This window comes from Cupressus sempervirens, chromosome 9 (assembly GCF_028749045.1).
Source record: "Cupressus sempervirens isolate cs-2001-9-10 chromosome 9, ASM2874904v1, whole genome shotgun sequence".
In the NCBI taxonomy this organism is placed as follows: domain Eukaryota; kingdom Viridiplantae; phylum Streptophyta; class Pinopsida; order Cupressales; family Cupressaceae; genus Cupressus; species Cupressus sempervirens.
The window spans coordinates 1,519,684-1,537,819 of NC_143126.1; the positions used below are offsets into that span (position 1 = coordinate 1,519,684).

The 18,136-nt window shown below is 36.0% G+C and overlaps 1 protein-coding gene across 1 annotated transcript in view; it reads right to left on the reverse strand.

Moving 5' to 3' along the window:
• Positions 1 to 18,136, reverse strand: part of LOC149537317 (putative LRR receptor-like serine/threonine-protein kinase At1g56140) — a 117,790-nt gene that overhangs the window by 78,999 nt on the left and 20,655 nt on the right. Inside the window, exons 7-13 of the mRNA XM_089802829.1 lie at positions 17,015 to 17,086; positions 16,823 to 16,894; positions 16,643 to 16,714; positions 16,344 to 16,415; positions 16,141 to 16,212; positions 9,699 to 9,770; positions 9,497 to 9,562 (exon numbers count right to left, since the gene is read on the reverse strand). Of these exons, the coding sequence (XP_089658955.1) occupies positions 9,497 to 9,562; positions 9,699 to 9,770; positions 16,141 to 16,212; positions 16,344 to 16,415; positions 16,643 to 16,714; positions 16,823 to 16,894; positions 17,015 to 17,086 (498 nt within the window). The remainder of the gene's footprint in view (positions 1 to 9,496; positions 9,563 to 9,698; positions 9,771 to 16,140; positions 16,213 to 16,343; positions 16,416 to 16,642; positions 16,715 to 16,822; positions 16,895 to 17,014; positions 17,087 to 18,136) is intronic.

Here is an 18,136-nt window from a genome sequence, read left to right on the forward strand (position 1 = left end):
GAATGAAACAGTTTGACTCTTCGCTAGGAAGTTAAAGGACCTGATCAATAAAATAGAGAATAAGTCGATTGATGGGCTACAAAAGAGATGGTTCATTGAAGGCCTTTCCCGAAGCTGCGAAAGAAGATGAAGATCGTGCCACCATCAACATACATTGAAGCGTACAATCGAGCAATGAACCTCGAAAGTGACCAGAAGACAAAGAAGAAGAAGAACAGCTCGTCCGAGTGAGATGACGATGCATCTTCAGGAGAAGATAGCAGCGATGACGAGGGAAGCAACAAGAAGATTCGTGCCCTCCAGAAGGACATGATTTGGATGATGAAGGAGTTCAAGAACATGAACATGGAGACTAAGGGCAATGACCTATGGTGCACGGAGTGCAAGAAAGAAGGCCATACGAAGGGATCCTGCCTGAAAGAGCAATTTTGTGAGATCTGCCAGATTTTAGGACACTCGATAAAGGAATGTCCTTTCAATTTGAAAACAAGAACACCGCAGCAAGTGTTCCTGACACAGGAAGCATCCCCATCAGGAGGGAACGGGAACACCAGTACGGAAGGTGCCACATTGGGAGGTTATTTTAACAATCAGCGCAGTCAAAACAACAACAATAATGGCGAAAGGAGTCGAATTCAATATGATGTGAATGGTCGGCCAATTGTTCAATGCCGCGCATGCAATCTGTGGGGTCACTTCGCCCGAGAGTGTACAACAGCGAACACACCGAAGTTTCTATGCCGATGGTGTGGACCTGGCGATCATGACGATGCTAAGTGCCCGAAGTCTAGAGTAAACTTGATTACCGTCAAGACAGACGAGGAAGAAGTTCTGGCAATCACTTGGAAGCAGGCGAAGCTATACCCTGATCCGACGGAGGAAAAGAAGAGACTGGAGGAAGCACGGGTAGAGATCCAGAGAGCAACGTAAATAGAAACAGCACACCTGAAGGATACACCGAGTACCTCCCTATGGAACTACACAGAACAGAACATTGTACGAAAAATATTGCAAGCCGAGATACCCGTCAGGATAAGTGATCTATTGCTCACTATGCCTTAGCTCCGATCGGCACTCACAAACATCATTCCCGCTACTCAACTACCAGGAGAACATGGAAGGAAGCAGGAAAGTGGAGCAAGTACAGTGGACAAAAAGGAGAAGGAAAGTGGTGCAACTGCAGAAGATCCGATGTTGTTAGTTCTTTCATCCGAACGCTATCCGGCAGTTGTTGAAATGGGCATTCTCGGGACTGTGCTAACGGACACGATCGTCAACGGAGGGTCTGGTGTCAATGTGCTACCAGAGGATACTTGGAAAAAGTTGGGACAGCCAACATTGTGGCCACCTACCTTCTAGTTGTTAACAGTCGATCACCATGGAATCAAGCCATTGGGAGTACTCACAGCGCAACTAGTGACGATTGGAATGCAACCGTTCCTGTTGGACTTTGTCGTGATCCCACTGAAGCGGAGAGGATACGATGCCATTTTGGGCCAGGGGTGGCTGATACAAGCCAAGGAAAAACACGATTGAAAGAAAAATACTTTATCACTTGAAAGCAAAGGCCGGAAGTATGTCATCAATCTACACACTTAGATGGTTGAAGAAGAAGCTCTATTGTCAAATTTTGAAGGAGAAGACGATGAGAGGAGGTAGAGTATGGAACCCGATCAGAAGGGAGTCCTACGATTTGAAGGAGATGACGATATGGATTCAGTAAATGGTCTTTACCACCGGCAGATAGAGGATTACAAGCTCTTTTCAAGTTGTAATATGCTAAGGATCGACGAAGGTAAGAAAGAAGAAGGAAATGAATGTTCGAAGGAACACAAAGAAACTGAAGGAGGAAATGAATGTTCGAAGGAACACAGAGAAGCCGAAGGAGGATATGAATGTCCAAAGGAACATAGAGAAGCCGATGGAGGAAATGAATGTCTGAAGGAACATGGAGAAGCCGAAGGAGGAAATGAATGTTCGAAGCAACACAGAGAAGCTGAAGAAGGAAACGCGGTTATAACTAAAGCTGAAGGAAAGAACATACAGTACGAACCTGAAAGAAGGAAAGATTCTACTGTACGACTGCGCAGGAAGAAAGTATTACGTCAAACCACAGATATAGCAGAAAGGTACTGGCAGCAAGGAAGACACACGATAGGGTCTACACAGGCAACAAAGAGGAAGGGTTCAATAAAATTTGTAGCAATACAGAGTGAATGTGTTATTGACGGACAGAAGGGGCAGCTGACGGAGTCCATGGTAGCGAGCTTCGGGAACAAACTGGGCGATATGGAGATGACACAGAACAGGCGTAGCAGGCTTCAACTCGGACAGTGGGTGTTGAAGTACGACGACCAGAATGAGATCAAACCAGGCAAGTTCAAAGTTAAGTGGGTCGGGCCGTATCAGATCCAAGAAGTAGGGGACAATGGAGCAATAAAATTATGGACTTTGGATGGACAGGAAGTGCCTCAGGCGGTGAATGGCTCGAAGCTGAAGGTATACCACAGCCGGAAGATTTCTGCGTCAAAGAATGGCCTTCGGGCAAACCCTTCGTCATTGCAAACTGACAATGCCGACGGTCGAAGGGAAAACTGACTTTGCTATTGAAAAAAAAGAAAAAAAGAAAAAAAAAGGTAGCGTACGATTTTTGTTTACTCACCGTACGATTTTCACTTGGCTTTCGAGTTGTACAATTTTTGAGATTTTGAGATTGTGTACGGTTTTTAAGTTGGGAGCTGGTGTACAGTTTTAAATTAAACTCTGAAGCACCGTACGGATTTTAACTTGCTCATCGTACGGAGTTTGGAGGAAGAGTACAGTTTTGCAGATTGTAAAGTCTGAGATGTACGGCTTTCTCCTGTACGGATTTCCAGCAAGTGTACGGTTTTGTAGAATGTAAAGTCTGAGATGTACGGCTTTCTCCTGTACGGATTTCCAACAAGTGTATGGTTTTGCAGATTGTAAAGTCTGAGATGTATGGCTTTCTCCTGTACGGATTTCCAGCAAGTGTACGGTTTTCTTTTTGTTGTACAGGTTTCACCAGGTTTTACATCTTATGGATTTTTTTGAGCTTTCCACAGCATACGGATTTGTGATATGGCGCACGACTTTTATAATAAGCTAAAGTAAGGTTTTTTAAGTTGCCTAGGTACGGGTTTTTCACCATAAGAATGTCTCTATACGGAATTCTAGAGCCAGGTAATTGTACGGATTTCCATCCATATCATATGCACGGATTGGGATTATGAGATCACAGGTTCTAGAACCTATATATATCATGCGGATTTTCTTCTACTTTCAGCATAAGGTCTTCAAGATGGTGTACAGATTTCTAGCATAAAGGATTTTAAGATTCATTTGGCATACAGACTTCTTCTAGATTGTTGTACAATCTTCTGAGACAAAGATTTGGCTGGGATTTGCAGGGTTTAGCAAGCACAGTACAACATCATGGTGTAGCTATACAATGGTAGCACAAAAGAGTGACAGGAGGTTTTCTATAAAAAAAAAAAAATGTCAACAAATCAGGAATGCTCAGAATGAGTAACAGATGATGCCACAAGGTAGAGGAAGAACCAATGGTTTCCAGAAAGAGTGTGGGATCAGAAGAAATCGTAGAAATAGTGTGTTCTATGCAATTTTGTGTGGGTTTCGGAGTGCTGATTTGGTCTTGGGTGCCCCTGGGGCGCTGCCCCAGGACCCTATGAGGGCGCTGCTACTCGACCCCACCGGGGGCGTTGCCCCCTGGACCCCCAGTCGTTGCGGATATCAGTCGTGGGAGTCTGACCAATTGAGAAGACTTGGAGCTGCTGCAGGCATGGAGTGTCTATGTACCAGAGGCACTGAGAGTAGGTGTTGGCCGTGAGGCTGTCTTGGCGGATGCATAGAGAGCTCGGGAGGAGCTGATCATCCAGTTGGAGGCAATGCAGCAACACTTGGCTTAGAGTACCGAGGAGTAGGAAGCAGAGAAAGTAGCACAGGTGGCTATCAAGGTCAGCTTGAGGAGTCAGTATTGTGTTAGCAAAGGCTATAGATGCAACGAGATGAATGTGAAAGTGATGTGGCAGATCAATATTGTTGTATTAGTTGTTTGAGTTTTGTTCTATAGTCGTCAGGAGACGACTTTTCTTTTTGGGGGGGATGATGTCGTCGGTAGAAATTGTGTATCAGCCGACGGGTCCCTTCGGAAAGGTTCTTGTTATGCAGCCGACGGGTCCCTTCAAAAAGGTTTTTGTTATGTAGCAACATGTTGTATGTGGCCGACGGACTCCTTCAGGAAAGTTCTTCGGAAAGTATTTATAACCCCTTCGGGAACCATTGTATGGAGGAGATCTTATCATTCAAGCATAATGTAATGTTTCTAGCATATGCGAAAGAGTTCTGCTGTTCATTATCTGTGTGCGTTTCTTAATTAATCTATGCAGTAAACACCACATATAATAGTGTCACCTAAGGAATATTAATAATGTGGTTCAATGATCAAGGAAATAGTAATCATAACCTGAACGTATAGCTAAGAAAACAACTTGGCCCAAGCTCCACTCGTGTGAGAAGATTACTGGTTGTGGGGTGTTGTGTATAGAATTTTTGGGAGAAGAAAGAAAGAATGGTAAGGAGTAACAAATGCTTGGTCTGCGGTCTGCTTGTGCAAAATGAAGTTTGAATGAATGGCTCACCCACACCCGCAATGAGATACAACTTTGGTCTTGCAATCGGTTATCAAGATTGCTAGTTCACAAAGATTACTTGGTTTATTTTTTAAAAGCGTGTCAGTTATAAGAAATGAACACCAGCTTGTATTGGTCACCAAGTTGACGAGAAGGAAAGAATAATATGAAGCTATTTAGTACACGATTTCACTTTAAAAAAATATTATATATATATGTGTAATATATATATATATATATATGTGTGTGTGTGTATATATATGTATATATATGTATGTATATAAATATATGAAAATATAAGAAGTCATCATGTTACTTGATTATACCTACAATCATACCTATATGTATATGTACATCTATATACATATGCAATTCAAAGAGAACATTTGATTTATCATTTCCCTCCGTATAAGCACGTGCATATATATATACGTCTATGTATGATTATAGATATCATCCACGTATCAAGGTGATCACATTTATATATATGTATATATATATAATAATTTATAATGATAACACCATCGGGGTCTTAGAACAATAGAGAGGTAATTGTTCTAAACAAGAAATTTAGATATTTACTGATTTGAAATGTTTGACCAAGTAGCTCATGATTGTCCAATGAAGTACTCTATTGTGAAGCTGCTAAATCCTTTACCAAGGTGGTTGGAGGTCATACCTGTTGATCTTACGATGGACTAGGATAGTGCCCCATTCCTTGAATCTCGTTTAGCAATTCTTTCTCCCCTTCATCTACTCTTTCAACCACTAGTGTAACATTTCCACAATAATAACAAGTTCCTCCATTTGAATCAAACATTAGAATTTATTAACTGTTAAATGTAACAACAGCTAACTACCATTATCAATAAATAAGTAACATGATAAATAGTTAACTGATTTCCAATATACAAGATTGTAACAATCAATTTCACATTAAATCAATGGTTAACTATAATTTCCCTTTTCACACGATCATGACATTTGATAGTTTTAACTAATCGTTGCAATGGCTATAAACTAATTTAATTAGGTCAAAATTTGGGATGTAACATCCTCCCTCTAAAACAAAGTCTGAATACCTTCCCACACAACCAAACTACATGAGGAAAATAAGAAAAATGAGGATGGAAATCATTTCTAGTGGAGAGACTTTGGATTGGAAATTGCCATCCACCCTTCCTAAAAATTCTTTTATGAACTTCTCAACTCTTAAATAATTGCAGTCTCAAGATATTTCTAGGCCAAACACAAAATTCCATTGAGTACAAAAAATGTCAAACCCTATGGAACAATAGTCAAATCATCAAAATAATATTTGAGAGCATTTGAGGCAAAATAGAGAGCTTTACTTTCCAATCCACAATGCCATCCGAGTTCATACAGAGTGCAAAGAGCTAATATCCATTCTTTTCTTTTTTCTTTTTTTTCAAAAATGAAAAATTAAAATAGGTCCATGGCCATTTGAGAGATTGCTACTCCAAAGGAACCTATACAATCCTTGTGGGGCTTGTCTTGAACTAGCCCTACAAGCTCAAGTAATGTCTCCAGTACACTATCGTAGCCCCACTCTAATGCACTGCTATTAAAAGGAAGTAGAGGCGTTAAATACAATTCATATAGTAGTTCATGAGAGAAGCCATGTGCAAAACTTGAACTAATACATTGAACCAATATACCATAATGGAGCAACTTAAGTGAGGAAACCACTTTAGGAGAAAAAGCCCACATTCCATAGCAACTCAATGTATTACTCAATAATAAAAGGCCACAATAGACTTGTGAAGTGTAATCCTTCACAAAAGTATTCAAACCAAAGATTTCAAGTAATTTTGGAAACATAACAAACATAACAATACGTACAATCTCAAAATCAAAACTTCCATCTCAAATAGCCTACACATAAAAAAAGCAATACATAAAACTATCAAAAGATCATTAAGAAATAATGAGAAAAACTGCCCAAAACGTGGTGTGTAAATCCCTAGTTAGGAATCCAACACCCAAATCCTAAGATGAATTCATGAGCTACAAATAACATATCCCTTCCAACTATAGTAATCTTATCTTAATCCTCTCACCAACTTGGGCCCTCTATTTTGAATCCATTATATCCATGCATAGATATTTATGACATGCAATAGAACCAAAGAACCCAAACTCAGAATCGGATTGGAATTGGCAAGGCTGACTCGACTCATGAATCAGCCATGAATCACCTACGAATTGGAAAAGTGAAAAAACCTTGAAATTTAGAGATTTTAATGATTTAAAATTTATTTCATGCACCATTTATTGAATATTACTGAAACACACAATAACAACATCAAATAGAAGCTAAAGCCTAACATACTTAAACAATAAATCCATCGTGTGTGTAATTTTTTTGGTTATTTTTTATGCAAATTGCTGACTTTTGGGGCTGATTTCGCCAATTTTTCGAACACTTCCAAGTGATTTTTGGTGGTTTTTGGAGAAATCGCCCAAACCGGTGATTCATGGGGACTCAAGGCCAAAAATCGCTGATCCAATTCAAGGAGTCAGCAAAAATCGGTTAGGCCAAGCCAAATCGCCGCCTAAATCAGATGAATCATAGTGATTTTTGTTTCTCTAAATAGAACACATTATAAGTTGGTCAACAAGTGTAATGCCCTCTTACAGCTCACTTATCTTTCACAGATATTTTAAAATTTGCAATGTGATAGACCTCAACTTCTGAATGCCATTACTTTTCATATAGAAAGTCATTCAGGTTCCTTGTTCAAATTATGTAGCTTGTATAGATCTACATGTTGGGCACCTTTGGAGGTCCTAATGAACAATCTGTTTAGATTCTAAACATTAGTAGCAAGCTTCGGACACCTTTCTTGCTATTCTCCAACTCATCAAACACCTTCAACTTACTGCTAGGCCCATGGACTCATAGCACCACCTAAAAACAATTGTGCCTGCTGATGTAATGTCCCTTTCTGGAGACATTAGAATTATTAAGGGGGCCATCTCTATAATATTAAAATTGACTAGGAGAGCTAAAACTTCATTAATTAAAAGTCAAATTAATATTCGAAGTGGGCAAAAGAGGACAAGGAGAGTTAAGACGAAAAGATAGAAAGGTAGTCGAAGAGTCACATCTATGAGAATAAAAGGAGAAGAGATCTCTTTCATTGGGTGTGCTTGATTTTACTATTCAGTTTAGTTTTCTCTCTTGGAGAGTTTTAGAAAGCTTCAGCTTTCAACCCGTGTGAGGACGTAGCCCCTCGTGTAGGCAAGTAGTGGATGCAAATGCATTGCCCATGGAGATATCATCATAGGTGTCTCATTGAGCTTACAAGTTCTTCTCTTGTTTTCCAATCTGACTGTAATATCTGTGTATAAGATTGGATTTTGTGGTTGGATGGTTATTGTATTGCTATTGTATAGTACAATAACATTTGAAAGTTATTCGGAAGTTGCTGGTTATCGTATTTGTGATGTATAAGATAACAACATGCTTCTGAATTGTTGAAAAGATGGTGGTTTAGTGTTTTAATTTGTACTACTTGTTCATATGCTTGAGTCTTTAATGTCATTTTGAAAAGACAGATTTATTGGAAAGTTCAGGTTTCACTTGCTGTTCGTATTTTCATCTGCATAGGGATGTATGTTTGAATGTGTTATTTGAGAATGAGTTTGAGAAAATATCTATCTAGAATATCATCTGTTATTCATATTGCTGGTTATTTGTTAAGTGGATTCGTATTCTAAGTGTTACATTTAAAAGGGAACGGAAAAGTCAGGTTCAGGACAGTACAGTGCTGGTTGGATTTATTACAGGACTGGTACAGGTCATCATAGCTGACTTTTTCAATACAATACTCCCACTCTTCTTCTTATTGCTACTAGGAAGTCAAAGTCTTGAATGGTGCTTTATTGGATACAAAATCAAATTCAACACTTGAAACCATCAAACAAAAAGTTATGGAAAAGGCATGATATACACTAGCTACATCTACTTAAATAATCATTCTTCAAACTTGCAAATATTCACCTATAACAAGAAACAAATCATTACAAACAACAAACTGCCATGTATTAAGGTGTTGTAACACCTGTCAACCTCTAGTTATAGTTGCATCATTATATAGTGTTTAATCTATAATGTCTTCATTGAGAAAGAACACATCCTCTCAAAAATAGTGATAAGATTGCTTTAAATTTCACTATAAAGGCATGTGTTTTCCTATTCCATTAGTGTAATCCCTCATAGACATAAGAAAATTGGTTCACCTATCAAAAAAAAATTATTTTAGATCCCAAAATTCTTCTTGATGAGAGGAATTATAAGTTCAATTAAACATAATTTACAACATCGTAGAAGTACATTATGTTTATATGTTTTTCCTTGATATGGACTTTGGTTCTCCAAGGGTTTTCCATTGCAAGAAACTTCAGATGATGGCACCTCAACTTACATAAGGGGCATCCTCACTTCAAGCCCAAGTTAACTATACCGTAGATGTGTAGATTTTCCCATCCATCCAATATAATTTGATCCTAAATTTCTTAATCACAGTATAAAAATTTTTATTGGTAACTTCTGGTTTTGGATGCACAACTAATTAAACAATGAAGCAATCTGTATAATCTTGTTACCACAGAATGAATTAAAATATAATGAGCTTAGCCATGTCCTTGAGGGAAGAAGTAATACATAATTGATCTATTTTATAGTACCTCTCACCAGGACAACATCATTTTTACAAGTTTGCACTTTGCTACTAAATCATGTAAGGGAATTTCTTAAGCATGCACAAACACTCTAAGGTCTATAAAAAATTATTACTCACATTTTCCTACCAGCTACATTCAGCCATGATGGGAGTGGTCCCGTCAAATTATTGCTACCAAGAAACCTGAAATGAAATGCATTGTTCACAAGACAACAATTAATAATCATTACAATATTTTTGTATATCTGAAACAATGCAATCAATGGTAAACATTACAAAGACAATATTTTGAAATAACTCTCATGTATGTGATACTTACAAGTACTTCAAAGAGCTCAAATTTCTCAAGGAATCTGGAATTTGTCCTCTCAAATTGTTAAAGCTCAAATCCCTGTTAAATATATTTGACATCCAAAAGCATTTCAAATTCAATTTCAAGACTTGAAAGCACCCAAGTGTTTATCTTAACAAATCTATTGCACATATATTAGAGTAAGTGTATACAAATCATTTGCATTTTATACCTTTTTTTCGTTAGTTCCCTTGGCTCCATTCCTCACCCATTTTAACTAAACAACAAAAAACTATTCTATTGCATTCTCCATGGTCGTGATTGTTCCCATTGTTGCCATTAATTTTTGCATTTTTCTGACTGAAATTATTGTTATGATTGTCTAAGTGATCAACAAAACCAATTGTCGTTGTCCTCTAGCCAAGTCATTTAAAATTTGCATGATACAATATTGATTTTTTTGAGAATCCCTCTCATCCATGTTACATACAGCTCTGTCAGCAAATACATCTCCAAACTTTGCTTGTTCTAGTGGATCGTTTGACTTTGGCCTTTATCTAATAAAAGACCTGTGATGCCCTCCTAACTGAAAACGAAATTTATGCTATAAAAAAGTGGCACAAATCCCCATTTTCTGGCAAGATACACACTGTGATGGTTTGACCCAGTTTCTCTTGCCAAAAAATTCTCCTTTTTTTGAAATTATTACAGAGGACTTTTGTTGAACATCTTGTAGGCATTGGAATTTGTGGGGATTTTCATGTGCTATTCCTAGTTAAGTTTTATTGGAATATTTGGAACTTGTTTTCACCATCCATACTTAATGATAGGAACATTTCATCAAATAGTTATCCTCTTGCAAAATATAAATGATCATGTCATCAAATTTGTTACATCCCTTCTTTGTGAACTTTTCAAAGAACAGTCTTAACTGCTAAATTGGAAATATATGGTTAATGTTGAAATATGTTTATTATGCATGTGGATACATTTGATTGAATATTGAAGAATAATGATGAATGATGATGTATACTGATGAACATTATGTTAATGAATATGGATGATTTTCTTGCTAGCGAAAAATGTTTAACTGTAAGTGTAACATATTGATATCAAAGTGGTAAGGAAGTCCTGGCTAACTATCTCTCGTGTCAGTGCATGCAAGAGAATGTTCACCCTCAAAGGAGGCAGAGTACAATCAGGGAGTGAGGATGCTGAATTGAGGGAAAGGTCAAAATTGTCATCCAAGTAGGAACCTAAAGATAAGTGATAAGTAATCTTGCTATGTTATTTTTCTGGGTTTAATTGTGAAGAAATTTTTAACATCAATAGAAAAAGAACATTTCAGATCACACTCCATGTTCCATCTTTAAAATGCAAGAGAACATAAGGAGAAGAAAAAGTGTTAGATTGCAGACCAGAAACTCAATAAAAAGGAAATAAGTAATCTTTGTCATCTGGTCACCTAGTTGTTGAGTTAGGTATGGTTGTTCGTTGCCAATTGTCAGGATGGGGATAGGAGAATCTTCCATTGTTCATATTTATATTAAAATGATTTAATCTTCATCAATAAGAATTTCTCCCTATGTCAGTGGAGAAATGAATTAATCACCTGAGTAACTCTTTCTATTTTATTGATTTAAAATGGAACAACCTCATAATTATCTCTACATACACACACATAGAGAGAGACATGTATGCATGTAAGTATGCATATGCTGAGTACATAATGCCATATGTGTATGCATGCAAATAGAAAACTATATACGTAAACATGTGCATATAGTCATGAAATAATGTGAGCGAATACTTGTATACAGAAGGATATGGAAATTGTGCACCAAGCTTATATTTATATATACATATAGATATATAGATATTAAAATAAAAAAAGGGTGTAAAGTGCATATCATATTGATAATTAAAAAGTCTCAATTTTTATCTAATTTCTCAGAAATCAGCTAAAACTGAATATCCTTCCTTGAGGAGTTTAGAAGTAAATCCTTGCCACAAGGAGTTAACCCTACTTAAATGGTAGGTATTCACAAAGTAATCAAAGAAGTTATTGTTTGTCTCCCTTGCAAATACATAATTCTAAAGTTATTCACTATCATTCCATGTGGATTCCATCATCTTGGATGCTTTCTGTTCTACAATAACATTAAGTTATTTTGGATAATTTCACATTGAATCAGGTCTTTCTATTCTGCAAGAGAACTGAGTTGTTTTCTGTGACAATTCTACATATTAGTGGATGAGAATCAATTAAAGGATTAAATCCTTATTCGGCTGCATCAAGACCTTCATTGTCTGATGTACAGGTTAGTCAATACTTTCCTTTAGTATTTCTAAATGAAATTATTCATGTGAATCGAGAAAATGATCCTTAATCATTATGAATCTGCATTAATTTTAGTAATCCATGTCTCAAAAATGAAAATGAAGAGAAAGAGAATCATTGTCATGCATATCAGTTTATGAATCTGCATTAGCATTAGTAGCCCATGCCTTGAATATGAGAATGAAGAACGGAATCATTGTCATGCATATCAGTTTATGAATGTGCAATAGCATTAGTACATGTCTCAAATAGGAGAATGAAAAGGAATAAAATTGTTGTCATGCATATCAGTCTCTGAGACAGCATTGAAGAATGTGATGTCAGTCAATGGCATTTATAAATAACTACATTATTAAATAACTGCATTGAAGTTGTAATATTCTCATCTGCTATCATCTATCCCAATCAATACCTGCACATAAGTATGAAACCTCTGATATATGTAGAAAACCGGGACATTACTAATACAACTAGTGAAAGGTGGATGGACAAACTAAACTAAAATGGAAAAATACTCAATGTGCTGCTGCACTAATATATTTCATTAACTTTCCCATATCAATTACATTTTGCCCATACCAATAACATTACAAGATGCCTCTATTTATAGAGGTCTTAGATTAAAACTGGAAACATCTAAATTAACCGACATAAGACAAATAGACTTTTCTAGAACTACCTATACATAAATGATTTCTAAAACTTTACAAACCTAAATATTATTTTTCCCTAACCCTGTTCATTAATCCGCTGGAATTTCTAGAATCCTCTATTATGCTTTTACATTTCATTTGAGGGGGAACTTACACATTCCACCACTCCCCTTTAAATTCAACCTCAAATGTTGTCGCATACAAATTCTAATGTTCCATGCTTATTATTTATTTTTCTTTGCCTATTTCTCATGTCCACATCCAAGCTTGAAGACTTTGAAACCATTTGCCTCTTTGATGCCTTTCTCTAATTTGTTTCCCAATGTTTCTGCATTCCTTCTTACACTTAACATTTCTACATGAATAAACCTCTGATCATGAATGTTGGGGCGTTCAAATTCCCTATTCTCTTGCTTGTTATTTTCTTTTTTGTTATCATTATTAACTACCCAAATCCCTTCTTTTGTCTGATACCAAAATATCATTTTCCAATAATCTTCATATCTGTTAATGCCTTCATGAATACATTACTGTGGTTTGCCTCATCTACCAAGGTGTGTGACTCCCTTTGTCTTCCAAGGCTGTGGCCTTTAATTTCTACAAACATTTTGCCAGCAATCTTTTACCAAAGATTTCCTCTTTTCCAATAATCTCTATCTTTAGAAAAAGTTGGATCTTCTTCTCTTGACGTCTATCAATAGTGACAGGATCCACTGGTAATCTTGCCTCATCTATCACAAATTTCGGTGATAGGATTCACTAATAACCTTGATCAGATTCATATCTTCTTTCAACTACCCCTTGATAGCCTCCTTATTACATCTACCACAAATGGTGATAGGATTCACTAGAAATTTAAATTAGCTTCATCTGTCACAAATGGTGACAGGGTTCTCCGAATAACCTTGCTCTACAAAATAAAAAATCTCTTTGCTGTCACAAATGGTGACAAACAAATTCCTTCTTCAGCTATCCCTTGATTAGCTACTTCTGTCAAAAATGGTGACAAGATTCTCCCAATTAACCTGACTCTTATTCATCTACCACAAATGGTGACAAAATTCTCTTAAACTAGGCTATGATAACACTTGTAGAAACCCAAGACATCGCTAATACACCTGGTGAAAGGTGGATGGACAAAATGAACTAAAATGGAAAAATACTCAATGTGTTGTTGCACTAATATATTTCATTAACTTTCCCATATCAATTACATTGCCCATATCAATTACATTTTTCCCATATCAATAACATTACAAGATGCCTCTATTTATAGAGTCTTAGATTATTTCTGAAAATATCTAAATTAACCAACATAAATGACTTCTAGAACTTTACAAACCTAAATATTAATTTTTCCTAACCATATTCGTTAATCCGCTGGAATTTCTAAAATCCTCTATTATGCTTTTACATTTCATTTGAGGGGGAAATTACACATTCCAACAATATATAATGCATTATCATTTACTTAATTGGCATAATGAAGGTTATAGTAATCATCCATAGTCTGTCACTTAATAATATTTGCAAACTTATGTTATTTCCAATTTAGTAAATCTGTATATGAAGAAGTGGAATGACATCTATCTTCGACGGCAATCTTAATCTGGTGAAGAATACTGTAAATATCATAAATTATGATAAATTCCTCAATTTGGTCATTACCAAATCGATAAACATTTGCGACAGCATGTCATTAATAAGAAAATTATATCTTCTTACTGAATCATTGGATGAAGCCCTGCTCAGAAGGTATAAATAAACAGAAATTGACAAGTGTGAGAATCTGCATGAATCAATGAGCCAGAAGCATGCATGATAACAAAGAACACTTATCTTTAATTTAATCTTTTTGATACTATGTCTAAATCTGAATGTAGTATGAGCTTTGAGCTAGTGCTAGCTGAAACATAATGGAAAGGAAAAGAAACCAGAACATGATCATGCTAGGACAAGAAAGGTTAATCATTCACATTATAGAGAAGGAAACTGAATGAAGGAATCATAAGAATTAAATTTAAGCATGAATTATGAACAGCAGAAGCCTGTTGGGAAGGGATTTACCTTATATGGTCACTTGGCCATTAAGAATCATAATTCTTAGCAGTTTCTAGTAAGGGTCACCATCCCTTAAGGTTAGTGGACCATTATTGCCATTAAATAAAGATAGTCTGAGATGGGTCAATATGAGCAAAAGAGTCGACTAGAAATGAGTAAGGGAGGCAAATCTAACAACACGAAATAGTGCAAGAATATTTATAAACCTTGGCCAAGGTTGTGCAATGTGAGAAGCATGTGTCTATCTATTATATGAACCAGAAAAACAAATCTAATTAGAAAGTTTACAATCATAAAGGGAGGAACGTAGAGGGTGTGACCAACTAATATTTTTGTGGATTCTAAACACTAGACACGGATGGAAACTAAACTTACCCGAATTTCTGCACCTCTCGTTCATTGCCAGGCCATTTCCATAAGGAAGTTGTGTGGGAGACCAATGGTTGATGGATGGGAGGTAAAACCTCTAATGATGCTCTCCTTCTCTATGAAAGGCAATAAAGAATTAAAACTTCCCAAATGGATAAAAGCACAACAATCATCTTCTCTCTCAGGTTTTTGCTATTACTTGAATGAAAGCAGTTATTTCCATTATATAGTTATATTCCATTTCATTTGAAGCACTTGAAATCTGCTAGATATATTCATGTTCATGTGAAGACAGTTCTTTTGTTTATGTTTTATTCCTTTCAATTGAAGGTAGTTCACTTGGCTATGGAAAAGTTCCCATGTTCATGTGGAAGAGAAATAGTTTCATTTTTGTTACAACGATAGATATGTGAAATTTTTCTTTTATACAAATTTGTCAAAAACTGTATTAGAATTTCCATTGTTATAGATTAGCATGTTGCAGAATTTTTTCTACTTAGACATCCCTGCACTGAGGGCCCTTACAACTCCACGCCAAGCTCTCTAACTCATTTGGAATCCATTCATAAGTGTGTGGTGGCTATAGGTATGCTTCCGAATTGCTAGGCCTACCCCAAATCTGTTGGTAATGACATCAAATTTCACCCACACTTAAACTGGGATCATCCACCAGCATAATCCCTTTCCAATAACCTTTGCATTGCTCAAGACTATCATGCCAAGCAATACACACACAAGCATCTAGCAACATAAATGTTCCACTTCTTAATCCTGTGAAATGCCCTCCATATCCAACAATGACGATCTCCAGTTGCCCAAACAAGGGTTAATGGTATCGCCCAATAACTAAGTTGTCAGCTCATGTTTGGTTGGATTCATATGTATGCTTAAGTTATCTATCCTTTTTATCATGTGTCAAGTAAAGTGGACAGAGACCTCTTCTCACAAGTGTTGCACTAAAACCTGTGTGGTTCCAGAAAAGGATATTTCTCTTAACACAAATTCTTAGTTATGTAACACCCTTAACATTTAAAGAATAACTTACAGCATCTGTAGTTCCCCCAATTCTCCAATGTATTCAGGAATTTGTCCAGAGATATTATTGTTTCTTAGAAATCTGCCAAGATTCATCAAGAGCATTGTAGTATAAGTAACATAAAAATCAAATTTAGAAAGAAATTCACATCAAGCATTTAAGCTTCATGACTATATTCCCATACACATAAAACATGCTATCTTCTTACTAACAATATTTTGAGATTCTTCAGGTTTGGTAAGACTGGAAGGGATGTGCCACCATTGGGTAGATCACATATGATTCTGTTCAATCAGAATGAAAACATGCCGTTGAAGATAAAGATGTTAAAAACACTTTCATTAAAATTGAAATTTTCGCCAAAAAAGTAAATACCTTTGAAAAAAGCAACTAGCATATTAGGATGACAGAAAAGAACTGTTTTCACTTGTGATTCTTAGTTAGTCACATCCAAAAAGTAATTTTTGCATTTAGAGTTAAGTAGACGAGATGAAAAGGTTATTATGCTTACAGGCTGGTCAATTTAGTCAAATTTGACAGGGTTGAAGGAATTGGTCCTTCAAAAGAAGTACCTTCCAGTTTCCTGAAAAAGAAACACATTATACACATGGAAAAGTGAAAAAGAAACATGTGTTTATAGTATACAGTAAAAACCAACAACAAGCAATAGTGCAATAATTCATAATCTCACAAGTCCTCAAGTTGGGTCCAGTTTCCAATGAGATCTGGAAGTTTTCCGGTGAAGTTGTTGCTCGATGCCCAACTGCAGAAGAAAACATTGTTTCCACAGACATGAGTGATGCTGTAACCAGTTACCTGATTTTACAAATTCAGAACTTGAATACAGCAGAAAATGCAGCGTATATGAAATTCAGCTACTTACAATACTCTCAGCTTCTTTAAATTGGAAAATGTTGCAGGTATTGTTCCACTGATTTTATTGCTTCGCATATAACTGCCATGAAAATGTAACTCTATCATGTGATCATATGTGTGGCACAGTATCAATATTGACTCTCGAGAGATGAAAATTCTATGAAATTGATATAAAGGATAAAATCATCAACAACCCACATTAATTTGATGTCATCTGATTCACACATATATATGCTAAGGCTCTGCTACTAACAATTACAAACAAGGCCACAGTGTCCATGGGACTAATTACAATATTTGTTCTTCAAAAGTATTAAAAAATTAAAATATTCAAAAATATTAATTTTATTAAGACAGTTTTGAAGGGGATGCAGCTGTGAGCAGCCACTATAGGATCAGGAAGATATACTTTTTAGTCACTATTGATTTTGGTAGCTGCCAAAGGGGGTCAGAAGTGTTGAATAGGACAAAATAAATTCAACCATCAAGACATAAAGAAAATGTTCATCACAACATTTATCCTAGCATAAGAAATAAAAGGTAATCACAAGGTAAAAGGAATTGCAAGAAAATCAAAATTAGCTGACTCTAATGAAAGAGTTAATTAATATTATAAATGAAACAATAATTAAAGATCAAAAGGTATGTGAAAATTTGCAGCAGATAGAGATACCATGCAAGGAGAAAAAGCATCATTGAGAAACATTTTATTATCTCATTTGTACTTCATTAGGAGCATGGAAATACAACTCATGTAAGGATGAAATCTCTCTAGATCTGCAATTGGAGAATGAAAATTGAAATAAGCAATTAGGGTAATTTCACATAGAGACCAGAGTTATGCAAGTTCAATTAATTATCAAAAATAAAAATTGAAATAAGTATATGTTTCTTCCAATATATCATTCTATAGAAACTAAAAATTAAACTTACGCAATATTACAATGGTGTCAAAGCCAGAAAGTATCAGCTAAGAGAGCTTAGAAAAAATCAACATCAATTGGATAGAAGTAAATATGGAAAGAGAGAAGAAAACTTAGAAAGATCTTAAAGATATGTTTGAAAGAAGTTGGACCTTGTGATAGATGTGATGGGAAGGGTGTTACCTATGAAGAATGACAACCATAAA